The 26,773-nt window shown below is 44.1% G+C and overlaps 2 protein-coding genes across 4 annotated transcripts in view; one reads left to right on the top strand and one right to left on the bottom strand.

Annotated features, from left to right (window-relative positions):
- LOC125750675 (voltage-gated potassium channel subunit beta-3-like) overlaps positions 1–20,952 on the top strand; it is a 31,409-nt gene extending 10,457 nt beyond the window's left edge. Inside the window, exons 2-14 of the mRNA XM_049028841.1 lie at positions 2,612–2,655; positions 3,832–3,869; positions 3,965–4,044; positions 4,132–4,176; positions 5,346–5,390; positions 6,220–6,263; positions 9,887–9,973; positions 11,955–12,040; positions 12,703–12,823; positions 12,913–13,007; positions 13,821–13,941; positions 14,160–14,248; positions 18,456–20,952. Of these exons, the coding sequence (XP_048884798.1) occupies positions 2,612–2,655; positions 3,832–3,869; positions 3,965–4,044; positions 4,132–4,176; positions 5,346–5,390; positions 6,220–6,263; positions 9,887–9,973; positions 11,955–12,040; positions 12,703–12,823; positions 12,913–13,007; positions 13,821–13,941; positions 14,160–14,248; positions 18,456–18,545 (985 nt within the window). The 3' untranslated portion in view covers positions 18,546–20,952. The remainder of the gene's footprint in view (positions 1–2,611; positions 2,656–3,831; positions 3,870–3,964; positions 4,045–4,131; positions 4,177–5,345; positions 5,391–6,219; positions 6,264–9,886; positions 9,974–11,954; positions 12,041–12,702; positions 12,824–12,912; positions 13,008–13,820; positions 13,942–14,159; positions 14,249–18,455) is intronic.
- A 2,244-nt stretch (positions 20,953–23,196) lies between these two features.
- Positions 23,197–26,152, bottom strand: LOC125750676 (motile sperm domain-containing protein 1-like). Of its 3 annotated transcripts, XM_049028843.1 has the most exons (6): positions 26,045–26,152; positions 24,981–25,301; positions 24,487–24,562; positions 24,157–24,377; positions 23,594–23,746; positions 23,197–23,364 (listed from the first exon to the last, which is right to left on the bottom strand). In XM_049028843.1, exons 2-6 carry the CDS (start codon positions 25,213–25,215, stop codon positions 23,336–23,338), a joined length of 714 nt encoding a protein of 237 aa, XP_048884800.1. In that variant the 5' UTR covers positions 25,216–25,301; positions 26,045–26,152; the 3' UTR covers positions 23,197–23,335. The 3 variants fall into 3 exon arrangements, with proteins under 3 accessions (XP_048884800.1, XP_048884801.1, XP_048884799.1); XM_049028844.1 differs by lacking the exon at positions 23,594–23,746; XM_049028842.1 differs by having other exon boundaries at positions 23,222–23,746.
- Positions 26,153–26,773: the final 621 nt, after the last annotated feature.

Genomic DNA, 26,773 nt, shown 5'->3' with positions numbered 1-26,773 from the left:
AAAGCGTAGCATCGCACTCAGGCTTATGTATTTACCAAACTGCCGGATTTGTGCCAATCCAGGCCACGCGCCCAGGCAAACCACACAGATAATCTGAGCTTTAAAACTGGGCTTCTTTTGAACTGTGTGCTTTTATCTGAAACTTAAATCATCAATGCTAATTATTATCATACTGTCCTGAATTCCGTGGAATGCATTCCAATGAAGGAGTAAGAGTAAAAATAGAAGCTCAGTCAATGGGAAGGTCCAGATGTGGGAAGGACAGTGTGGGGATCAGTGGGCTAGTATGTGCACACAGACAGACATGTGCATAAGCGCACGTATGTGCAGCTGTATCGAGGCCCTTTTGTGGATATATTGGGCTTTGCTTACAAGCATATACAATTTACTCAGTGCACTATGTGGGGCAAACTGCATTGAAACTGCTTAATTTGAATTTGTGTATTTTAAATTTGTTTTATATTTTATGCTCTATATATTTTATGCTATTTGCATTCTGTGCGAACATGCATAAGAAATCCCACAAAAGGCCGCACTGGATAATCGATGGGTTCCAATGCCAGTCACTGTGAAGGTGCGTACTGTACCATGTGATGGACCGACATCCTGTCCAGGGTGTCCCCTGCCTTGTACCCTGGGCTGCAAGGGATAGACTTCAGGCTTAGGCTTATTCTGATGGATGGATGGATGGATGGATGGATGGATAGACGCATGGATGGATGGACGGATGGATGGATGCATGGATGGATGGATTCATGGATGGATGGATGCATGCATGTATGGATGGATGGATGGATGGATGCATGCATGGATGGGTCATCTTGTTAAATGGTTAAATATTTTAAAAAGTTACAAGTGAAGTATGATCACCTTGCCAGTGCCAGAATAGCACCCATTCTAAATGCTGCTAATGAGCTTACCGCTTGCTTCAACAGAGACTATTTTTGGATCACTGATTACATACAAGTATGATAAATATCATAAATCTTGCCTTGTTTTAATTGCTGTCATCCTTATTGTCAACCACAGGCAACATGGGAAAATAAAGTAGCTGACTGCTGGTACTGCACTGTGGAGTGTTTTGTGGACAGTTTGTTGGCCAGAAGTTGCTTCAGAGGTTCATTGCACTCCATTAAAGTCTTTTACCTACAGAAATGTGGGATGTATAATCCACAACATCCTAATTATTCACTGTGTAGACAAATCCTTAGGTGACTCAAGCATACTTCTAACCGTAGGCTAAAATCCACTATCCAGTCACAGATGTTGGGGTCAAAATCACCCCCTTTGTTAAGAGTTCAAATAATAACATAGCTCATGTCAAGGGAGTCTCCTGAATTTCAGTGCATAGGAGACCCATGCGTCACTGACGGAGCTTGGTTATTCAACGCTGAGGGCATGACGGGGAAGATGCTCAGCCGTGTTCATCGCCTTGGTTTTCTCCATTTGAGTATCTTTGAAAGATACCTCCGAGCACCTCTGATATCAATAAGTATGTATGCTCGTGTTCCGGGAGACACAGGAGAGCATATGAGACGCCTGGTTAATGTTCATTGATGCAGAGGAGTCACTGGCCTAATGAATGTACATCTGTCGGTGTCATGTTCACACTGCATGCAAGCAGCTTTGGAAAGAACGCTAACCGGACGAGTGGACAGGACACAGGAATGTTCAGCCTGTGAAGATGGAGGATGATCACCTAATGATGATCGTAAGCATGTCCAGAGCTTGGTGACAGAGACCATGTTCTTTTTGCGTTTTTCAGTGATAAAGAATCATGACGAACTTAAGTTCAAAGCAGGTCCCACCTGAGGATGCAAAGCCTGTTAAAAGTGCAGGAAGGAGGTGAATGGGGTGAATGAATTGAAATGGCTTAATTCCTCATTCATGTACCGACACCTGGATTCAGCTCACAAGTGACAAGTAGGCAAAGGGCAGAAATGAGCAAATGCAAGGTCCTTATTACTCTGCTTGCTGCAAACAGAATTTTAGCATTATGCTGGATGGGACAAACTTTATGAATATTTATTGAGTTTTACCATGGCAACAGCATTGAGTTTGACCGAAGACAAAAGTACCTGCTAGGAACGATCAGGATAACAGCAACTACATGTAGCTAATCTGGATAATTAAAATAGCTTAAAAGAAATTAGCCATCGAAGATCATTGTTGGTGTTTTGATTGATAACCGAGGCGTGTTTTATAAGGTACAGGAAGGGGAGATTCTCTGTTGGTACCGATTGGATTATGCAGTATGCTGCTCATGAATATTAATGTAATTATTTGCATATTCTGTGGAACTAATTAATTTTTAAACAATCAGTTTTATCCGGCATCTGCACTGATATAAAATTAAGTCCTTCTATTTTTTTTAATTCAACTACTTTTAACTGTAAGCATATGTGACTAACAAATTTAGCTAAACAAATTAACCGAGTCGTTAATAATAATCTTGCCGCATTAACTAATCCATAGTATGCACGTCTTTGTTGACTGATTAGGTCATGGCTGTAAAAAGTGGTTTGCTGACACCCTGTACATTCAGCATGGACGTCATTAAGAGAAAGATACGAGTGTCTCATACGTTTGCTGTCTTCGTTTCTCTCTTCAGGAACTTGGGGAAGTCTGGACTGAGAGTCTCCTGCCTGGGTTTAGGTGAGTGTGGTCCCTGCTCACACAGTTTACCACGCGAGAGCTAACGGCACTGGAAATGCTATCTGCAACCGGCCACAGTAAATGTCTCCTAGGAAGACCTCAACAAACTGGCTATATATCAATACTAACATAATATGGAAAAATCTATCTATGAGCTGGGTTAACGCTGTCGCTAACTTTATGTCATAGGTATGCTGATGGTGATGAAAAGTTTAAGGAATTAGATTATTATTCGGAGGGGTGGAATCTGCAGCCCCAAAAAGGTACTTGACCTGTAATGCTTCAGGATTCACATTATCTAGCTTTATAAATGGGTCAGATGGAAAATTATATGCGGTATAATTTGTATCTTATAATGATGTCTGATAAGCAAATAATCTAATTGGCATGGTGACCTGTTCCATAACCCAATTATTAAGGTGTTTTTTTACAGGAGTACCTCAGACTGTTAGATGCTTCACTCTCCTGTATATGAGCTTCCGGGAAGCTTGTTTCCTAAGATCAATGATGTAGCCTAGTGGGTGTCAAGCCCTGGTCTCATGGGGGTTGGATGTGGGGGAGGGGCGTCATCGGCCGCCTTTTCTTTGACTCTGGTTTTCTGTCAGATGGCCGTCGATGCTGTTCGCTGAATCCTGAACATGATTCAGCTCGGTCGTTAAATTCTCAATTGTTCCACCCAATTGGATGAAAGGGTAAAATCACATCTTTGGATCACAGCCTGAAGCCCGAATTTGGTTATGTCACTGAATTATTGATTTAAAATCTGCAATAAAGGATACACAAATGAACTTTGTTCATTATTTGGTAAAAGCCCAACAAGGCCATCAAATGTGATTCTGGGTTAGAACTGGCTCTAGTATTCAGAGACCATCCAGGACCAGGCTGGGAGGGCACTGCTCTAGCTGAGTGACTCATGATCAAACCGCCAGTCACGTTTGCCATTGAGTGGTGCACATGCTAACCTGACACATACCGCAAGGTACTTTGCGGCTGATTGACTGAAGGGAAGGATTTCAAATTGACTGCCAGATCTCTTATGGAGGAGGTCAGGTGACCTGTTTTGAGATGGCTGTCAAAACCAAACCGTGCGGCAGATACAGAGAGTCTGTGCTGCTGTCTGTTTTTCACTTGCACGCTTAGGTCTGACAGCCCTGTGCATTTTTCCTGTCTTCCCAGGAACGTGGGTGACCTTCGGCTCCCAGATTTCAGATGAGGTATAGATTTTCATATGAGATATATGCAGCCATTCACAGACGCACGGGGCTGTAAGTTTCAGTGCCTCTGAGTCTCAGTCTGTGTCTCTCCAAAGATGGCAGAAAATCTGATGACCATTGCGTACGAGAACGGCATCAACCTGTTCGACACGGCGGAGGTGTACGCATCTGGGAGGTAAGCGCCTCGCCCGTTTCTATCGGGAAATATCACTCAGCTTTTCTCTCAGCCGCTCACCTTTTCTGTCTCTCTCTGTACCTACAGAGCTGAAATCACTCTAGGGAACATCATTAAGAAGAAAGGATGGAGGTATTGTTTGCATTTCCATGGCACGAGTTATGTGTTAGTGATTGTGTCAGAGAAGAGTGGCAGTGGTGACAATCATAGTGCTTTGAGCAATGACAGGGACAGATATGATTGATGCTGATCATCACAAAAGTGATTACAGTTATAATGCTGATGGTGATTGCAGTGATGATGGTTATGGTCATTATGGGGATAATGACGAAACTGACGACAATCACAATGCTGATGGCGATTGCACCAATTATGGTGATAGTGATGACAATTACAACACTAATGGTGTTGTCAGTGATGATGGTTACGGTGATTATGCTGATAGTGATGACAATTACAACACTAATGGTGTTGTCAGTGATGATGGTTATGGTGATTATGCTGATAGTGATGACAATTACAACACTAATGGTGTTGTCAGTGATGATGGTTACAGTGATTATGCTGATAGTGATGACAATTACAACACTAATGGTGTTGTCAGTGATGATGGTTACGGTGATTATGCTGATAGTGATGACAATTACAACACTAATGGTGTTGTCAGTGATGATGGTTATGGTGATTATGCTGATAGTGATGACAATTACAACACTAATGGTGTTGTCAGTGATGATGGTTACGGTGATTATGCTGATAGTGATGACAATTACAACACTAATGGTGTTGTCAGTGATGATGGTTACGGTGATTATGCTGATAGTGATGACAATTACAACACTAATGGTGTTGTCAGTGATGATGGTTATGGTGATTATGCTGATAGTGATGACAATTACTACACTAATGGTGTTGTCAGTGATGATGGTTACAGTGATTATGCTGATAGTGATGACAATTACAACACTAATGGTGTTGTCAGTGATGATGGTTACGGTGATTATGCTGATAGTGATGACAATTACAACACTAATGGTGTTGTCAGTGATGATGGTTATGGTGATTATGCTGATAGTGATGACAATTACAATACTAATGGTGTTGTCAGTGATGATGGTTACGGTGATTATGCTGATAGTGATGACAATTACAATACTAATGGTGTTGTCAGTGATGATGGTTATGGTGATTATGCTGATAGTGATGACAATTACAACATTAATGGTGTTGTCAGTGATGATGGTTACGGTGATTATGGTGATAATCATGTCTCACTTGGCTGTTTCTTCTCTGTCTCCCAGACGCTCCAGTTTTGTAGTGACCACCAAAATCTACTGGGGAGGACAGTAAGTGTGTTCTCTTTTTCATTTCTAATCACCAGAATTTCTTCTGTGAGGAAGCTAACAGTTTAACTAATCACAGAGTTTTATTGAGGTTACAGATATCAGTATAAATATGTAAAGAGCCAGAAATGTCGTATTTCAACTCTATATGGAATTTATATACTCATATACAAATATTTTACATTGTTTAGTGACTTTTTTAAGTAAACTTGACTTGATCAACGGGGCGGCATGGTGGTACAGTGGTTAGCACTGTTGCCTCACAGCTCTGGGACCTGGGTTCAAGTCTCCGCCTAGCTTACATGTGTGTGGAGTTTGCATGTTCTCCCCATGTCGTCGTGGGGTTTCCTCCGGGTACTCCGGTTTCCCCCCACAGTCCAAAAACATGCTGAGGCTAATTGGAGTCGCTAAATTGCCCATAGGAGTGCATGTGTGAGTGAATGGTGTGTGAGTGTGCCCTGCGATGGGCTGGCCCCCCATCCTGGGTTGTTCCCTGCCTCGTGCCCATTGCTTCCGGGATAGGCTCCGGACCCCCCGCGACCCAGTAAGATAAGCGGTTTGGAAAATGGATGGATGGACTTTGCATTGTTAATGATTCTAATAAATATGTGAAGCATCATAATTAAATGACATGGTCATCTACATACTTGGACTCACAGGAGCCAGTTATGAAACACGGGTCGAGAGACAACCCTGGTGTCCATGTCACCGGTGCTCCTGAGATGTCTGAACATTTTAAAATAGGCAGAAGTTGGTGCCAGAATAAATATCTTTGCTAAACTTGCATGACATTGTGATCACAATCTGTGGTAATAACTGTTCTGACCTTTAGGGCGGAGACAGAGAGGGGGCTTTCCAGGAAGCACATTATTGAAGGTATGGAGCTGTCTTGATTAATTATATTATAGTTTTAGTTATTCTCACTATAATTCATTCTGTATTGGGAGATTTATTGACCTCTTTCCCATAACTTGTTGAACTGAGACTTTTTCTTGATCAAGAAATCCAGTTCAATTACTGTTAAAACCATAGGAGTAATTCCTAGGTGGAATTCGATTAGACATTTCTACCAACATCATGAATCGTTCCCCCGTCCAGCATACATTACATCACACTACAAAAGCTGCTTGTTGTTCCTCTGCGTTCAACCCGTTGAGTTATCGTTGGGACCCTCCTCTCTGAGCATTTATAGAGTTAACACCGTATTGTGTCCGGTGAGATTTGCACAGGCTGTACTTCCAAGGGCAAAAGTCCTAAAGGGCTTATTGTTTGTTCACGCAGGAACAAAAGCATCGCCCTGCCCCCAGGACTGTGACCTAATTAGTTAAGAGTATTAGAATCCTGCTCTAATTACAGCGTGGTTGTTAGAGCTGGTTTGTCCTTCAGAAGTGACACATACATGCATCTGCTCCACGTCGATCTTATTGATGCTCACAAGGTTACAGTGATAAAGTGGTACTGGATTGACGAGGTTATAACCTAAAACCAATGCTGGATTCACTAGCTTATGTCCATAAAGCAATACCAGGTTGACTAAGGTTTACCCATAAGCCAGCACCGGATTTACTAGGTTATATCCATAAGGCAGGACTGGATTCACTAGAATATATCCATAAGGCAGGACTGGATTCACTAGGATATATCCATAAGGTAGGAATGGATTCACTAGAATATATCCATAAGGCAGGACTGGATTCACTAGGATATATCCATAAGGTAGGAATGGATTCACTAGGATATATCCATAAGGTAGGAATGGATTCGCTAGGATATATCCATACGGTAGGAATGGATTCACTAGGATATATCCATAAGGTAGGAATGGATTCACTAGGATATATCCATAAGGTAGGAATGGATTCACTAGGATATATCCATAAGGCAGGACTGGATTCACTAGGATATATCCATAAGGCAGGACTGGATTCACTAGGATATATCCATAAGGTAGGAATGGATTCACTAGGATATATCCATAAGGCAGGAATAGATTCACTAGGATATATCCATAAGGTAGGACTGGATTCACTGGAATATATCCATAAGGCAGGACTGGATACACTAGAATATATCCATAAGGCAGGACTGGATTCACTAGGATATATCCATAAGGCAGGACTGGATTCACTAGGATATATCCATAAGGTAGGAATGGATTCACTAGGATATATCCATAAGGTAGGAATGGATTCACTAGGATATATCCATAAGGTAGGAATGGATTCGCTAGGATATATCCATAAGGTAGGAATGGATTCACTAGAATATATCCATAAGGCAGGACTGGATACACTAGAATATATCCATAAGGCAGGACTGGATTCACTAGGATATATCCATAAGGTAGGAATGGATTCACTAGGATATATCCATAAGGTAGGAATGGATTCACTAGGATATATCCATAAGGTAGGAATGGATTCACTAGGATATATCCATAAGGTAGGAATGGATTCGCTAGGATATATCCATACGGTAGGAATGGATTCACTAGGATATATCCATAAGGTAGGAATGGATTCACTAGGATATATCCATAAGGTAGGAATGGATTCACTAGGATATATCCATAAGGCAGGACTGGATTCACTAGGATATATCCATAAGGTAGGAATGGATTCACTAGGATATATCCATAAGGCAGGAATAGATTCACTAGGATATATCCATAAGGTAGGACTGGATTCACTGGAATATATCCATAAGGCAGGACTGGATACACTAGAATATATCCATAAGGCAGGACTGGATTCACTAGGATATATCCATAAGGCAGGACTGGATTCACTAGGATATATCCATAAGGTAGGAATGGATTCACTAGGATATATCCATAAGGTAGGAATGGATTCGCTAGGATATATCCATACGGTAGGAATGGATTCACTAGGATATATCCATAAGGTAGGAATGGATTCACTAGGATATATCCATAAGGCAGGACTGGATTCACTAGGATATATCCATAAGGCAGGACTGGATTCACTAGGATATATCCATAAGGTAGGAATGGATTCACTAGGATATATCCATAAGGCAGGGCTGGATTCACTGGAATATATCCATAAGGCAGGACTGGATTCACTAGGATATATCCATAAGGCAGGACTGGATTCACTAGGATATATACATACGGTAGGAATGGATTCTCTAGGATATATCCATAAGGTAGGAATGGATTCACTAGGATATATCCATAAGGTAGGAATGGATTCGCTAGGATATATCCATAAGGTAGGAATGGATTCACTAGGATATATCCATAAGGCAGGACTGGATTCACTAGGATATATCCATAAGGCAGGACTGGATTCACTAGGATATATCCATACGGTAGGAATGGATTCTCTAGGATATATCCATAAGGCAGGACTGGATTCACTGCATTATACCCATGAGGCAGTACTGGATTCACTAGGATATATCCATAAGGCAGTACTGGATTCACTGCATTATACCCATGAGGCAGTACTGGATTCACTAGGATATTTCCATAAAGCAGGACTGGATTCACTAGAATATATCCATAAGGTAGGAATGGATTCACTAGGATATATCCAGAAGGTAGGAATGGATTCACTAGGATATATCCATAAGGCAGGACTGGATTCACTAGAATATATCCATACGGTAGGAATGGATTCTCTAGGATATATCCATAAGGCAGGACTGGATTCACTAGAATATATCCATAAGGTAGGAATGGATTCACTAGGATATATCCATAAGGCAGTACTGGATTCACTGCATTATACCCATGAGGCAGTACTGGATTCACTAGGATATATCCATAAGGCAGTACTGGATTCACTGCATTATACCCATGAGGCAGTACTGGATTCACTAGGATATATCCATAAGGCAGTACTGGATTCACTGCATTATACCCATGAGGCAGTACTGGATTCACTAGGATATATCCATAAGGCAGTACTGGATTCACTGCATTATACCCATGAGGCAGTACTGGATTCACTAGGATATATCCATAAAGCAGGACTGGATTCACTAGAATATATCCATAAGGTAGGAATGGATTCACTAGGATATATCTATAAGGCAGGACTGGATTCACTAGGATATATCCATAAGGCAGTACTGGATTCGCTAGGATATATCCATAAAGCTGTATTGAATTGTATTGGCCTCATTCATATAGCAGTACTTGATTCTCTTAACCTGGTCACTTCATTATGCATAATGCTGCTATTAGATTTCCAACCGTATTAGTTACATTATGATACCATCTCAAGTTCACACAGACCATATTCCAGGTATGACAAGTGATCTCTGGAACTATTTTGGGAAACACAAAAAAATGAGTGAAATGTATTTTATGTTGTTAAAGTTGAATCTTGCCTTGTGTTGATCATGGAAAGGTTATGGAACGGTCAGTGATAATGCGGGCGGTTTGGATACTGGTTAGGCTATGCATGGCGACACCAGGGACCTTGACCCTGATGGAAATGTTAGTACTGATCATATGACTTCTGTTCCAGGCCTGAAAGGCTCCTTGTCTAGACTGCAGCTGGAATATGTGGACATAGTCTTTGCCAACCGCACTGACGTCAACAGCCCCATGGAAGGTGAGTCTTCCCCCAGGGCCCTTGTCTGTCTCCACAACTGCCAGTCATTTGGTGTGAGCCGTTCAGGCAGAGAGTTGGTGTGACTCACTATGACTCAGCCAGCCAGCCAATCAGGTAGAATGAGTCCCTCGAGTCAGTCAGTCAGGCTGGATGAATGAGTCAGTCAATCCGTCAGTCTGGCTGTGCGAGTTCGTTAAATGCCGATGGTCAGTTGACAGTTTCCTTTAATGTAAATACAGCTTGTGAAACATTAAGTGCTTTAAATGGCAAACAAGAAACCCAGAACATCATTAATGATGTCACCAAAATGACAGTATTAAAACTTGAATATGCACTCAGTGGCCAATTTGCCTTTACGAGCAGGTGTACCTCATAAATGACCTGGATCTCCACACAACAAATCATGTGGCAGCAGCCAAATACATGCAGCATGCAGAATGGGTCAAGAAGTTCAGTTACTGTTTGACTGAGTATCAGAATGGCGCCCAGAAGACGCCCGTGGGTGATTATGATTGCCATAAGTGCTTCTTACGGCATCTCAGAAACAGCCTCCCTTCTAGAATTTTCATGCACTACAGTGTCTAGGGTTTGCAGGACTGATGTGCTGAACAAATCAGCATCTGGTTACTGGCAACTCCATGCCTGAAAATGCCTTGTTAATGAGAGAGGTCATAGGAGAACGGCCAGCCTCGTTAAAGCTAACAGGAAACCGCAAGTGCGAAAATAAGAGCCATGTTCAACTGCCATGTGCCGAAATGCTTCTCATTAACCTTTGGAGTGGTTCTGGGGAGTTTATATATACATTATACTGAATCATTCTTTTTTTCATAGCATTCAAGCTGACTAACTTTCAAACCCATTTTATCTGCTAAATTGTTCAGAGAAATATTATTATGTGAACTCCCACACGCATGCCCATGCGTCAGGTTACCAGTCAGCTGGTGAATAACTGCATATGTTAAATGCGACTGGGCACATTCGACTCGGGACTCGCAGGAGTCTTATTAAGGAGCAGAAGCAGCCTGAATGTGCCAGGCTAGCGTGGGCAGAACAGGACCGTGTGTCCCTCTCCGCCTCCCTCCTGCCATCACTGGGCCGCCAGGGCCGGCCGTATCTCCCAGAGGCTTCTTCCAGCACCCTGTACCCACTGATAAGACACGCCGGCTGAATGTCGCCGTTTGGCCGGCTTTCAGCACTCGGGCCAGGCTGGGAGCGCTCACGTCTGATTTATGAGCTGCAAGCACCACGGCTCGCAACGGCGCATCGCCTCACCCTGCCTGCCTGCATCTGTTTGTTTTACTGAACGAAATAAACACCGGCTCCTTGTTGCCGTTTTTTGTTATTCTATACACAGTAACATACTTATTTTTTATGGGCTGTACTAATTATACAGTAAATACAGTTGCATGGTGCATTGCATAAATTTCACATAAAGCAAAATGAACTAGATAGATTGTTTATTGTCACTGCCTATTAATATACAACGAAATTCAGTCTGAAGAAAATCGTTAAACTTAGCAGCTTAAAGTGGCATAAATATCTTGGATTAAAGCAAGGCCGTGCTGGTAAAATGCAAATTGCAACACATCTTTTAAAGTGCCATGTCAGAACTAAGGGCTCTTATTTTGAATGTGGTTTTTATTATTTTTGTTTATAGCTAAATAGACCTGTATTAATTGTAGGATGGATATATTATAGATAATGTACACCTCTGAATTTGAAATGTTAGCTTGTTATGCAGATGAACTGTGTTTTGAGGTTCCTGTTTTAAAAAACACAGTGGTGCATTTAAGAGCTTAAGGCACAGCAGGCAAGACAGCGACTATCAAGATCAGTCTCATCAGCCGCAGCAGATCAGAGGTGCCAATCAAAATGCTCAGGCATCAGGACACATTAGTCTGATGCTTCGGGGAAATCGCCTTAAAGGGTCATGCCGGGCTGTGTGTAATCAGGCGTGTGTGTGTGTGTATGTGTGTGACAGAGGTGGTCCGTGCCATGACCTTCGTGATCAACCAGGGGATGGCCATGTACTGGGGCACGTCTCGCTGGAGCGCCATGGAGATCATGGTGAGCTTGCTCGATGTTGACTCACTGATATGACCTGAAGGCATATCTGTCAAGGAGAGAGCTGTTGGGGGCAGGGAGAAGACATGATCCTTCCCCGGCGATCCTGCAACCTTCTCTGGACCCTATAGCTTTAAGTTTCCACATTGTACCAACCAGGGCCAGCGAATTAAAATATTGGCCCCACCTTACCTGTTTCCCACCACTTGGTGGCAGTGTGACCACAAATTGGGAGTTTTCTAAGGTCACCCCCTTTCCCCTGGGGCTTAATTCTGTCACATAATTTGTTAAGGGCCATAAAAATCCCTGATGTGTAACACAATGAGGTTAAAAGGGACTGTCTGCATGATAATACTGTCTGGAAAATGTGTCTTTCCTCACTCAGAGGTTTAGTGTGCCAGCAAAGATGCCCCTAACCCATTTACCACAGAGGAGCACATTTGCCCTCTCAGTAGAAGTTGACCAACTCCTCTCATTCGTCATCGAGTCGTAGGCAAAACCTCTCAAAAAAAAATGGACCACTAAGCCTAATTTTTCCTTGATATTTAAGAACTATAATATTTCTTTTCTCTCCCTCTGAGCTAAATTTTGCTTGATGGTTTAAAAAATACCTTTTTTGTCATTTTCCCAGCGCATAACATGTCCTATGTCTTTCCCACCACTAGGAGGCATACTCTGTGGCACGTCAGTTTAACCTGATCCCCCCAGTGTGTGAGCAGGCAGAGTATCACTACTTCCAGAGAGACAAGGTGGAAGTGCAGCTGCCCGAGCTCTATCACAAAATCGGTCAGTGACTGCTGGCAGCCAGACATCCACCTCGGGTCGTAATGTTCAGAGATTTCCCAGCAACTGAAAATGCCTCCCATGTTGGCCAGGTGTGGGAGCAATGACCTGGTCTCCCCTGGCCTGTGGGCTCATCACGGGGAAGTACAGCGAGGGCGTCCCCGACTCGTCCCGAGCTGCCATGAAGGTGAGCGACTCACATGAGGGTGTGGGGTCAGTTCCCACCTCTGGCTCTGTACACGTTCTTCCCCCATTGGTACGTGTCTCCTTTTGCAATCTAAAAGCATGCAGTTGAGATGGATTTGTGCCTACACATTACCCAGAGTATGTGGGCCCTTTGTTGGACTAGTATATTATCCAGTATGTCCCCCTGTCTTGTGCCCTGGGCTGCTTGCGATAGGCTCCAGGCTTCTAAGAACCATGAACGGGAAAAACCATTGGATACACATTGCACTGATGAGCAGGGGCATAGAAATTATGCCCCCTGGACAAAATGTCACTGTGGGCCCCCTGATTGGGTTGGCACTTACAGTCTGAAGGGTCCCCAGGAACTTGCAAAGCAGAGGTTCCACAAACAGAATATAAATGATCGTTTTCCTTATTCCAATAAAGTGCTGGGCACCTCCCCGTATCTGCCGATTATCTATGCCTGTCCGACGCCCCTGCTGATGAGAGATCCATTGATCCAACATTATTGTATTCTTTCATGTAGGTCATTTGTTTTAGCTTTTATGTTCATTGTGGACAGTTGTCCTCTCATCAGCCAGATTCAGGATGGCAGTAACATAAGAAAAGCGAACCGTAAAATGGCCTTTGGAGAAACGTGTTGTGGTTTTGCTCCGGAGTCAGTGATCTGTGTGCAACTGGCCTGTGATGCATTTATGACCGCAACCGGCCCATGACTGATTGATGACCGCGACTGCCCTGTGACTGTTACCACTGTATGACTCATGGCCTAACATGCATTGATCCGTGACTGATTTGCATCATGGTCTGTCAGGGCTACCAGTGGCTGAAGGAACGGGTGAACAGCGAGGAAGGCCGTCGGCAGCTGGCCAAAGTCAAAGAACTGCACCTGCTGGCCAGTCGCCTGGGCTGCACCGCTGCACAGTTGGCCATCGGTATGAACCGCATGCGTGTGTGTGCACTGTGCCTGTGCATCCTGTGGTAGGGCTGCTCTGCATTTTGTCTCAGTCACTGCATAATAATCTCTTTGTGAATCAATTTCCACACATTTAGTATCCACAGCTACAGATTGGCCACAGTCCCCACTGTCCAACCAGTATGTGTCTATGAGTCGCACCCAGGTCATGTGACTAACCTCGCTTGTGTCCATCAGCCTGGTGCCTTCGCAGTGAAGGAGTCAGCTCTGTTCTGCTGGGGGTCTCCAACACCGAGCAGCTCCTGGAGAATTTGGGCTCCATACAGGTAACCTAGAAGGAGTGCAGTCTCTGTACTATGGTGCAGATGTTTTCATTGCACATTCAGTATTTTAGGCTTGTCTTGTAGGGGATGTGCTGGTGGGGTTGGATCAGTGGTCATAAAAAAATAATGTAGAAAAAGGCGGAGAAGTTTGGTGCTGTGTAGAGCATTAAAGAGCAGTGGACTGTCTGGAACAGTGTATAGCATTAAGGAGCATCGCTGTGTAGAGTATTATAGACCATTAAAGAGCAGCAGACTGTGTAGACAAGTATATAACATTAAGGAGCAGTGGACTTTGTAGCGCAGTATAGAGCATAAAGGAGCAGTGGACTTTGTAGCGCAGTATAGAGCATAAAGGAGCAGTGGACTATGTAGGGCAGTATAGAGCATTAAGGAGCAGCGGACTGTGTAGAACAGTATAGAGCATTAAGGAGCAGACAACTGTGTAAAACAGTATAGAGCATTAAGGAGCAGCGGACTGTGTAGAACAGTATAGAGCATTAAGGAGCAGTGGACTGTAGCGCATTATAGAGCATAAAGGAGCAGCAGACTGTGTAGAACAGTATAGAGCATTAAGGAGCAGCGGACTGTGTAGAACAGTATAGAGCATTAAGGAGCAGTGGACTGTAGCGCATTATAGAGCATAAAGGAGCAGCAGACTGTGTAGAACAGTATAGAGCATTAAGGAGCAGCAGACTGTGTAGAACAGTATAGAGCATTAAGGAGCAGTGGGCTGTGTAGCGCATTATTGAGCATAAAGGAGCAGCAGACTGTGTAGAACAGTATAGAGCATTAAGGAGCAGCAGACTGTGTAGAACAGTATAGAGTATTAAGGAGCAGTGGGCTGTGTAGCGCATTATAGAGCATAAAGGAGCAGCAGACTGTGTAGAACAGTATAGAGCATTAAGGAGCAGTGGGCTGTGTAGCGCATTATAGAGCATAAAGGAGCAGCAGACTGTGTAGAACAGTATAGAGCATTAAGGAGCAGCGGACTGTGTAGAACAGTATAGAGCATTAAGGAGCAGCGGACTGTGTAGAACAGTATAGAGCATTAAAGGGCAACAGACTGGACCAGACTAGTGTGGATCATCATGGAGCAAAGTGGAGTATGTAGTACTTAGACAAAGCAGAGGACGTGTGACCAGAAGACTGTAGCCCAGCAGGGTTCCCTTCCTCCGGCTGTTTCCTTATTCACTCAAGGCTGATATTAGTCACCTTTCAAATGTGTGGATTTTGTTATGGAAATAAAACCTAAGTCACCTTGGAGTGTTTGGTAAATGAACTAAGTTCACTTTTGAAGATGAAGGCATCAAAGTTTGATGCTGCTCCGGGAGCTGTGTGGACTGAGTGGGTATCACTCTAATAGGATGTGATGGTGTAGCAGAGAGGGGAGGGCAGGATGGCTGTGGAGTGTGACGAACAGAATGGGCAAATCACCGGCTCTCACAAATCTATGCCCTTTTTGTTTGCGGGATCCCACGTCAGTGAGGGTGTGTTTGGGTTCTTGGGCTGCGTTAACGTGGATGTGATTAGGATCTCGGCCTGTTTGAGTGAGGATGTTTCTTGGATCTGGGCATAGCATGTGTCAAAGCGGTGAATGTTTTTTCCCTCCTGGGATGGATCATTTAATTCAAACATCTCCCAGTTTAGTCGGAAAGTATGACAGTTAGGGCGGCTGCCCATTTACTAGGAGGTGGGGGTGTCGGTGCTGGTAGAAGCGTGCTTGTCTGTGGCAGTCTTTATCGGGGGGGGGGGGGGGGGGGGCTGTGCGGTTGTTGACACAGAGTTTATGTCACAGCGCAGGCTGTGTAAGCATGTCAGCCCTGGAGGTGGGAGCAAACTGTGTTTGAGGTTTAAATTATTCTGATCATCACTGAACACTGCTTGCTGTTTACTTAACTTCCATTTATCATGGCTTAGCACTAGCAAGCCTCTTCTCTGTGGGAGATCCTATTCGTCATCACACCGGGGTCGTCTCCATGTTGACCTGGATCCCCCAGTCCTGCAGGTCCATCTCTCTGGCACTACCGTACTGTTCCTGAGTGACGGACAGCCGGAAAGGGATGCTGTTCCCCTTCCAGATATGCTGGTGGCACTGTGGGGCCCTTCAGCACTTCCTGCACTTGTCATATGAAAGTGTCACTTTTGTCCTGGTACCATCATTGTGCTATTGTGATAGTGCCTCTATAATTATCCCCACTTCCTTCCATGGTGGATCGTCATCTGCCTGCTGTTTTTCTTTGGTCGGATGATCGGGTTTCACATATATCTGGGTGCCAGATTGTAAAGTGCAGTGCATGAAACATGGGGGTTACACCCCAGTCGGTTCTCTCGATGAGCTCCTGCCAAACTAGGGATTCCTGAGGTCACTGTTTCGGCTTAAATAGTAACAATGTTTTCAGGTTTCTCATAATACTACATTTATGTAGTACTACATGTAGATAGCTGATTTCTGATTGGCTAGCTGGGGTTGTCATTCAAATAGTTTTCGACAGCAGATTGGCTCAGGCTGTTGTATGTTCGTTCATGCTAATACTACATAGTTTCCTGTTTACATTTGGCATCATTATAATGTTTTCAGTGCCCTTTCTGGTGTTATTTTTAACCAGTTTTCCAGTGTTTTACTTTAGCTTTCATCTCCAGGGCCGTCTTACCATCTGCAAATATTTTCCAGCATTCTGCATCCGTCTCAGCATCCATCCATACATTTTCCAAACTGCTTATCCTACTGGGTCGCGGGGGGTCCGGAGCCTATCCCGGGAAGCAATGGGCACGAGGCAGGGAACAACCCAGGATGGGGGGCCAGCCCATCGCACGGCACACTCACACACCACTCACTCTCACATTCACACCTATGAGCAATTTAGTAACTCCAATTAGCCTCAGCATGTAACAACATGCAAACTCCGCACACATGTGACCCAGGCGGAGACTCGAACCCGAGTCCCAGAGGTGTGAGGCAACAGTGCTAACCACTGCACCACCATGCTGCCCCTCCATCTCAGCATCCACTTCTTATTTCTCCTCCGTTCTCCCCTTTTCCTCGTCTCTCACCTTCTCCCCATGGTTTGCCCGCATCCTCTTCCAGTTGTACATCTTCCACGGGTTTCAGATTATTAAGTCGTTGGATTATTTTTGAGCAGAGAGGTGGCAGGAACCTGGTTTGCTTCTGTCACATGGACCTCGCCTGGAAAGTTCATTTACAAAGGGCACAAGAATTGCCCCCAAACCCCAAAAAGAAATACATTAACATTGTATCACACCAAACAAGAGTTGTTGCAGATAGACCAACAACAACAAAAATGTGGACGGTACCTACATCTACTCAGCAGTGCTCAGCTCAGATCCTCCATGCTGAAACGCTGAGCGTGTATAGGTTACTATATTTGGAACGGATTCTTTCCAGCAGTATATTTTTGATGAAGTTTTGTTCAACTTGTCCTTTCTCCCAGAAACAGCCCAATTATCTGTATTCCTGGGAGCCAAATGATCGGAACTCGTGGCAGCACCGAGAGCACAGATACATCAGGTTCCTTACCTCTTTGCAGGAACCAATAAGGAAACATCTCTGTTCCACATTTCTACATAAGGACAAATCAGGAGATTGATTTTATAATTTGGCCAGTCTTAATTGGAGCAGTGATAGCCTGAATCTGGTTTTAGTTATTATTAGTGCTAGTTACTGAGTTAATTATTCAGCTTTGGGTGCAGCAGACTGGGGGAGTCTTATAGCTCTGGGGGGGGGGGTCTATTACAGAATCTGATTCGCTTGCCTTTTCGTTTATGAAAATTTTAAATGGTCTTTAGACGTATATGTCAATTACAGGTGGGTCCATTTCTGAATATTTTATATAATCCATGATTGTATACTGTCCATGATCTAGGGCTTAGAAGTTTTATTTCTGATAGGTGGCCAATATTACATTTCTATTTATACCATAAAAAGATCTTTTAGCTTAGTCATTTAATGCATTTACTGCAGTTGCGTGGAAAATCATTATCTAAATTGGATTTGGAGTTGATTAAAGCCCAGGCTATATGAAGCTGAGCCAAATTATTAGCTCTGCGTGTGGTTCCTTGGCGGGTCGGGGTCTTTGGCCAGTCTTCAGATATCGAGCTGATAGTATGACCGGCGCACTGATCGAGCTGATGGACTTGCAGCGTAACCCTGTCAAACATTTTCACTCTCTCCCGCTCGCGCCCTGTGGCACAGGTCTTGTCCCAGATGACGCCACAGACGGTGAACGAGATCGACTCCCTGCTTGGGAACAAGCCACACTCCAAGAAGGAGTCTCGGGCGTGATGTGGGCCGGTCTGGAGATCCAGAAGGAGTGAGGAGGAGGAGGAGGAGGAGGAGGAAGAAGAGGAGGTGCTAAATCCACAGGAGATGCAGGAGATACGTGGATGACAGGCCTGCTCTCCAGTATAACCAACCGCATGTCTTTCCAGTGCTGCGCTTCCAATATTATTACTGCACATTTACTTAGAAACGTATGAAATATATGTATTTAAAACCAACAGGTATTCCCAATAGGCTAATGCATACTATAAATGAAACGTAAAAGCACATCACAAGGTTATGAAACACAAAGCATAGATATCGCAGGGAAATCGATGCTGCTAAAGGACTCTGAGTGGCCTGGTTCTGATTCTAAACATGCTTCATAAGGACAACAACTTGTAAATGCGACACCAGACCATTTCTGACCCTGATGTCTACAGCTTGACCCTCATTAAAGGAGCGCATGTCCCTTTAGTAACTAAAAGCTTTGCGAGGCAGGGGTGACAGAGGATTATGCCACATGAAATGATGTTAGATGGATAGACGAGGAGTCCAAGATAACCGGTTAGCTGGCTGCCTGTTCACGGACCTTGAGCTTAAGACTGATGGCCATCAGACTGGTCTGACGGGCACTGTGGTCCAGCTGGCTTCCCCACAGCGCCCTGCTCATGGAGCCCCCACCCTGCTAATCCTGACCGCATTTATAGGTGTCCCCAACCCATCCGTGTTATCCATAGTTACGCCTTATCTAAGCTGTGCATGTGGAAGAGAGGTGGTGCATTCCGAGAGAGGAGGGTGGAACAGGGCTCCCTCTGCTGTCCATCTGTTTAAAGGCAGCCTCGCCATGCAGCCAGCCAGTGTCACTTACAAAAGGGACACCTTTTGGAGTTTCAGGTTTCCTCACATTTTAATGGGAACTCCTGATGTGTGAGGTAGCGCGTCACAGGTCAGTATTCATGGGAACAAGCCACACTCCCAGACGGCAGAACTCTCCTTTTAAGAATGAAGAGAGGATGCTGTTAATAGTGGCTGCACAGGGTGCAACAAATCGTTCTAGATCGTGCTGCTTTGCTTCACGGAAGAGTGGTGTTCTGCACCAGTTCTGATGTCGACCATCATTTATCTGCTATTAAAAAACAGCTGCTTAAAGTAAGGGCATGTGGCAATTACATTTAATATGTTAAAATTTTTGCGTCACTTCACTTTTAAGTGAAGCTTTTCTCTGAGAACAGAAATGCGTCGATGAAATGGTAACTATTCTTACCGGAGTATAACAAAGACAAAAAGGAGAGCAGAACAGTGGATGTTCAATTTTAATCTGTGGCCCAATGCCCACCTACATTGTGATCGACACCTTTCTTGCTTGTCAGTTGCTTGCTCTTTGAAAGAGTTTTGAGTTTGCTGAAATGAAGAAATTTATTTAATCAGAGTTATTTCTTTGAGAGTATATTAAACAACACGAAGAGATCAGGGGAAATGAGAATCCTTTTAAAGTTTTTTGTATATACATAAACTGGTATTGCACTGCATAATTAATATTGCTTGTAAAACTGAAAATACTGTCTTGCAAAAGAAAAAAAAAATCCTGTAATGAATGTACCTTGCTTGCCTTTTAAGAGGAAGAAAATGTTCTCTTTATAGAATGACATAATCCCTAGTTTTTATATAGGTAGCTGTGGAAATAACGACAGCCGAATTCACAATGGAAAAAGCAGGCAAGATGTGACGGGATGCAGCCGCTGCTCCTGGAATGTCGCTTTACATTCAGTTTTTTTTTCTGCTCCTTCAAAATATGCTCCAGCTTAGACTCCATTATTAGAGAGCTGCCAGGTATCGGTTTGGCTCAGCGTGCTCCCAAGATAGGGACCACAAATTCACCCCCCCCCCCCCCCCCCCGCCCCTTCATGCGAAACGCAGGACACACAGCTACTCAATTTCACAAGCACACAAGTCCAGGAAGAATTTAATGACCCAAGAGAGCATCCATCTGAAATCTGAGGCAGGTTCCGCTACAGGTAACGTGTGACAGTTGTACTGCAGGTTATGTCAACGTCAACTCAAAGTCTCTCCCCCCCTTACGTTCCATTTAACCCACCTGCTGCACCTGTCTTGTCATCATCACCCCCGCAACGCTACGAAGAAACAGGATTTAGAGATCTGTGCGACATTAGAACATTTCAAACTATTTATTAATAAGTAGTTTAAAGTTTATTTAAATTGTATAGATATTATACTCTTTCCTTTTTCTAGCTGCGAAGTCGCAGATGATTTGGAAGATTGCTACACGTTTTGCATGAGATGTGAGCGTGCTGTGTGTACAGGTGCGTCTCAGTCTGCGTGACTGGCAGGTAAATCGCCAAGGCCTGCACAATCGGGCACTGTGTGGTAGGATCTTATAGAATAACACTAAAGATTCAATAAAGTCTTCCTGAACTCATTGTCTTCCCTGGCACAGTCTGTTTTGCCCTGTGGGCATCGACAGTAACCGTCATCCGAAGTCTGCAAACGACTCAGTTCCCTGGGTGGTCAAGAGCCAGCGGCAGCACAGTGATTGGGGAAAGGGCCTTGTAGCTCCAAGGTGTCTGATTCCAGAAGGGGTCCCTCTGTATTACCGTCAGACGGGGTATGTGCATTGCACCAGAAGATATCCAGCTGTATAAAATGGGCAGGGAAAAGTGGAGTGCTTCAGATTAAACATACTGAGCGTCTAAATGTAATCGTATGTCAGAGAAAGATGACAGCACAATTATAGAGGTCTCTCTCCAGTGAGCCTTTAAAACTTGTCAAGATGTTTGACAGGTACTTGTTTTCCAAATAATGGGCTACCATCATGCGTGACCTGTGAGTTTTCTGGGATGGATCTGGTTGGGAACACCTGCAAGAGCCGGTCGGTGATTCCAGACGGACATAAAAAAAACACTCTGCAGGCAGCATGAACTTAATGCCATTCCTGCCCATTGACCAATGAGATTCAAGAGTTACAACATGTAAAACATTTCTTATAATACACCATAGGTGTGGTGTAACTAAGTGCAGTTATGCCGGAAATAAAAAAAATTAAGCCTAAATACTTCTTCCATTTATTCCGCAGAAAAACACATCGGTAATTAGTGCCTTCAATTAACAACTAAGTTGATTACTAACTACTGCTATTTTACAGTAGAGAAATCTCACTGATCCAGAGACTCAAAAAGCATCGATTCATCCACAACAAGCACAAAAGGGCAACTAAACCCGTATGTTGCAAAATGGTATGTGGCTGCTGCCGAAACCTCCCCGTTTTACAAGAATGTAGACGCCTGTCATAATTAAACTTCCCCTACTCATGGATCTCCGGAGAACGGTGTACTGGGTAAAAACAAACAAAAAAAGGAACACTTCAGCGCCGAGGAAACTGGGAGATGTGGCCTATCCACTCGAGGAGATGCTAGACAGCAGCCTGGGGGCGTCACCAGCAATATATATAGTCACCATATATTGAATAAGCAGTTATGAAAACTGGATGCATAGATAAAAGTAGCGGTAATAACAATGACCAGGTTGTTGTTCTTATTGTTCAATAACTGAATGTACTACAGACAGCTGTGCATAGTCTGTCCCTTTCATGGCTATTAGAGCTGGGAGCACGAGGCATTTCGGGGGATGTGGCTTCCATTTTAGGAGCAAGCAGCAATGCTGCTGTCAGCAGTACGATCTGGCTGCAGAGGCTGAGTCCCCCCCCTGCCTGCCAGCTCTATGTTCCACAATGTGCATTCCCAGCAAATCCATGCCTATTACACATCAACTCATAATTATGGCTCCCAGAACGAGTGGAGGTTCAGTATTTTTACATTTTGCAACTCACACTTGCTATTTTTGTATAGGCACACAATGTGAAAAATACTGTTTATAAAACCTGACACCAATACGTTAATATAAGTGGATTTATTGGTCAAATATTTGCATGGAATAACAACACAGGACCAATTAAAGCCATGACCTGAGTTTGCATTCATAACATTCTGCTGTCCACCACGGGCAGCTACATTTCACATTAGTGTTAAAACTGAAGAGACCTCTGTAGCATGTGAACAAGACATCATTAAAATACTCTTTATTCATTCAAACTGTGGACATTGGCAGGAGTACATGCACTTCTCACACTGATCAGATTTGGTCCATCTCATATTTCTGAACAACACTTGAGCCAGCAACCATAAATGATATAAAATGAGAGCAGCATTTCTATGGACTATAGAGAGCAATATTGGTGCCCATTAAAACTACTTCAAAGCGCCGCTGCAGTTACAAAAGTAACCAGTGGGGGGTGCTGTACTAAAAAGGGTTTGGTCATTTGGCACCGACAACCAGACGTGGACCCAACACTGCGAGACGTTTCAAATGAGGCTACTTCCAGTCTACTCTTAGCAAGATGTCAATGAGTTGACATTACTGGCCATTACTACTCTACTGGCAGGTATTTTGCAGGTCTCTTTTCTCCCAGCAGAGCGCACTGTACCACAACCAGGAAACTGACCCAACTCCTGGATTCCATTCCAGTCAACCAAAATGACAGTGGTCGATCCAGATCATCCCCTTAACCAAACCAGTCACGTGAGCACCACCTGGTTATAGATATAAGCTTCTGTATTATACATGCTATTATTTCAGCAGGTCTTGCAAAACACTTGCTCACCCCTCACCCGCCAAGAACAGAACACCACAAGCATGAGCATTCAAGTGGTGCGATGTCTTTCCTTTTAACAATGTAGCTGCTCGGTGTTGGTCTGTAACCACAGCTTGCGTGCTGCCAACTGCTCCTCAGGCATCCTTCACCGCAGGAACACCATGGTAAGCAGACCTACAGCGTGAGGTGACAGAGCGGCCGCTGTCACTCAGAGGGACCACTCAGTGCCACGCAACTCAGAAGTTTTATAAAGCAAACTCTGCTGTTTTTCGATAGTCAGACTCTTGCCCTTAGGCACCTGAGAATATTACAGCTCTCTTTAAATACGCTAATTCACCACTGAGTTTCACTGGCACACAACGTTCTTAAGCATACGTTAAAGACCGAAAAACAAGCATCTTACCGAGTACGTAGGCACAAACAAGCTTCTGCATGACAGTGACGTGCATGACAGTGGGAACCAAAGTGCTGGATTCATTGTGCAGTGGAAGCATTAGGAATGCGAGGCACACCAGGCCGATCACCACGTAGAGAGCGAAAAGAGAAGCGTTTCGACCTGAAAGAGGGGCAGCTCCATCAAACGCAGAATGGTGACACGCGCCATTAGGAGTGTGAGTTAGCTCTGCATTGGAGAGACCTGACAGAATATTTCCTTCCAGCATTCAATCGACCCGCTATAAAAAGAACATTCCGAATTATACCACAGTTAGTCAGTTAATGATGTGCTGTTGTAAAACACTTTTACAACCACTTCTACTTCCCACTCCACACAAACTGGCCCCTGTGCCTCAAGCACTGCTGTTTGTATCTATCTTTAGCACAAGAATCCATGCCATGCAAAAGGGGTGAAAATGGGCCTTAGGGCCCTTACTGCTGACTCAACTGCAGCCCCAGCTTCCAAATACCTCTATCCCTGCCCCCCCCCCCAACTCCATCTCCTCTATTCCCTCATCCTCTCCATCTCACCTCCATCATGATTCCAGTATCCCTCCGGCAAAGCGGGCACAGACCTCCTGGGGGATGCGGCCCTTCTCTGATAGGTCTCCTGCGACTGGTCATCTTCTTGACCCCCCCGCAGCTCAGCCCAGATCTCCCGGCTGCCCCCCTGTCCGCCCCCCCACACCTCCAGGCGGAAACGATCCCGGCGCCCCCAGTTCCTGGTGCTCACATCTTGGTGACGCACTACACTGGGAGAGAGTAAGGACAGGCTGCTACTTTACTGCTCCCATATAACCCCCATTCAAATTCATTAAATAAACAGGTGCACCACAAATGCATTATGGGAAGGAGACTTACATATCCACACAAGACCTGGCCCGTACGCTTCCCTCTGCATCCACCACTGTGTAGAGAGAGGGTGCCGTGCAGAGCACTAATTCAAAGGAAAGTGTGAGACAGAGGAGATGCTTAAATATCAACTTCATTTACATAACCTCCTTTTCCTTCTGTCCAAATTATATAGTAATATAGTACAGCACACCCATACCAAGTGCCTTAGGGCGACTATGTTGTGAAAGGTGCTACAAAAAACAAATTAAATTGAATCTGCAAAGTCTTTATAATGTGCTGAAGCTTATAAGTTGACTGCTTGAACTTTAAATACTCACACTGGCCAGTTTTGTGTGCAGTTATATTGGAATGTCAACTGCCATTTTGTTAGAATGTCAGTTTACAGCTGGATGTTTTGGCCATGCAATTCCAGTGCACTACCGCTTGGTCACATGACTATCTCTAAAAGGCCTGCTCCTAGGCAGCACCCGGTTCCAAGCGGCACCCCCCTAAGGACTTACTCTTGAAGCGTAGAGAGAAGCTGTAAGGGTTGTAGAAGGTCAGGACCCTCCTGTGAGAGCTGCTCTGCTGAGAGAAGAACAGCAGCTCTGTGGGAAACAGGAAAACGGGGAGGCTTTCCCGTGGTCCGGTGGGCCCAGCCAGGGCCGCAGGGGACTTTGGGGCATGCCGGTCCCTGCTCCTTGTGTTGCCCTTGTCCTGGGTTCTGACCCAGCTGGACTGGTCTTGGTTCTTCATTGGGGGCTTCTTAGGACACCCATCTTTACTCTTTACAACAGCAGGCCAACTGACTGGGCTTTAGGTGATGTTTCCAATTACCCCATCTAGTGGAAGGTATGTTAACACACATTTTTTAAGTTGAGCTTTACAACTGTCAGATGACAGCATAACCAAGTATGGTAGTATATTAGTGGACAAAACTCTGCGCTGTTTCACTCATTATTTCATCTAGTTTAAGTATGTAATTTTACTTAAGATAAACACTTACATATAAATCAACCAGAACTTAATCAAAACGTGAAGCCTTTCTATAAATCAGACAAAGTGTGTAACTCTGTTTATAAACTTCTATTTGTTTATTCTCTAACATTTAAAAATGGCAATAAGAACAGTGCAATGTCGTGCATCTCAAAATTAATTTAGGCAATACACATAAGGGACATTATTTAAAATACGTTTGCCTCGAAGAAACTGTTTATCATAACAGTGCTAGCTATTAAAGTTTGCTTCCGCTTCCGTGTGTCACTTGGGAAACCTGTCTGTGATGCGCAATACGCTTTTTAAAATTATTACGAGGTACAGAAGAACATAAATTATGTGTTTTATATTAGAACATAACAGACGTGTCGCATGATCAAATCTGCGAGTTACGCAGGTACACAGCAGGCTAGGCGGCTAACAAGGCGGTACACAGGCAGCCTGCGTCGCATTGCCTCCGACATTCGCCACGTCAGAATCGTAAGATGCCGTTTGAAACATAAGCCTGCGATGAGCCGACCGAACGTGTACTGACAATAAAGTCCAACATGACAAGCTGCGTCCGCTTTCGCCATACTTAAAAAGTTACCGTTAGAGCCCAAACTCTGCACGACCCCGCTCCGCGGCTTCGCTCCGGCAGCTTGCTACCCGCCCCCCGAGCAAACTAACCAATTGGCGTAGGTGCTGTCCGTTACGTCACCCCAAATCGTCATCAAGAACGCTTGGACTTCCGTGTTTACGTTCTTGATAATGGGCGGGCATCTCAACCACCATTCTCGGTGCTGATTGGCTGACGGGAAAATCAGAAGGACGAAAATTACAGGACCCATAGGATGGGCAATACAATTTGAAATATTTCTTCCATTCATCCATGTTCTAAATCAGGGGTGTCCAATCTTATCCACAAAGGCCAGTGTCTATGCAGGTTTTTGGGGTAAAATTTAGGTCAACTGTTCAAATCCAGGTGTGAGGACTCTTCAACCAATCAGTCCTCTAATTAGTGATCTAATTAGAGAGTTGCAGTGAAAACCCACATACTGAACAGGCCTTTCTGGATAAGGTTACCCCGACCTGTTCTAAATGCTTATCGTGGTCAGGGTTAACTGAGGCTTTGAACACTTTAGACAGGATGATGTTATGTTGTATAACTCCTGTCGTTCTGTGTATTATTGCTAATGAACAGACAAGAAGTATGTAATAATCAATTATTATTGCCGTGATTATTACCTGAGATAACTGAGATACATGTTAAATTGAGTTTGATTATAATACCACCCTCTCTGACAAACTACTTTACATGCACTCTCTCTCTCTTTCT

Source organism: Brienomyrus brachyistius, chromosome 10, assembly GCF_023856365.1.
Source record: "Brienomyrus brachyistius isolate T26 chromosome 10, BBRACH_0.4, whole genome shotgun sequence".
In the NCBI taxonomy this organism is placed as follows: Eukaryota; Metazoa; Chordata; class Actinopteri; order Osteoglossiformes; family Mormyridae; genus Brienomyrus; species Brienomyrus brachyistius.
Note: the sequence above shows the minus strand (reverse complement) of the source record. Positions and strands in the feature narration are given on the sequence as shown.

What these genes read in the sequence shown, in the direction of transcription:
- LOC125750676 (XM_049028842.1), bottom strand. Translation starts at nt 25,215, where the DNA reads ATGAAGAACCAAGACCAGTCCAGCTGGGTCAGAACCCAGGACAAGGGC. An exon ending in CTTCTCTCTACGCTTCAAGA is followed by an intron (nt 24,563 to 24,980) that starts GTAAGTCCTTAG and finishes CCTTTGAATTAG; the next exon opens with TGCTCTGCACGGCACCCTCT. An exon ending in ATACTGGAATCATGATGGAG is followed by an intron (nt 23,747 to 24,156) that starts GTGAGATGGAGA and finishes CCCCTCTTTCAG; the next exon opens with GTCGAAACGCTTCTCTTTTC.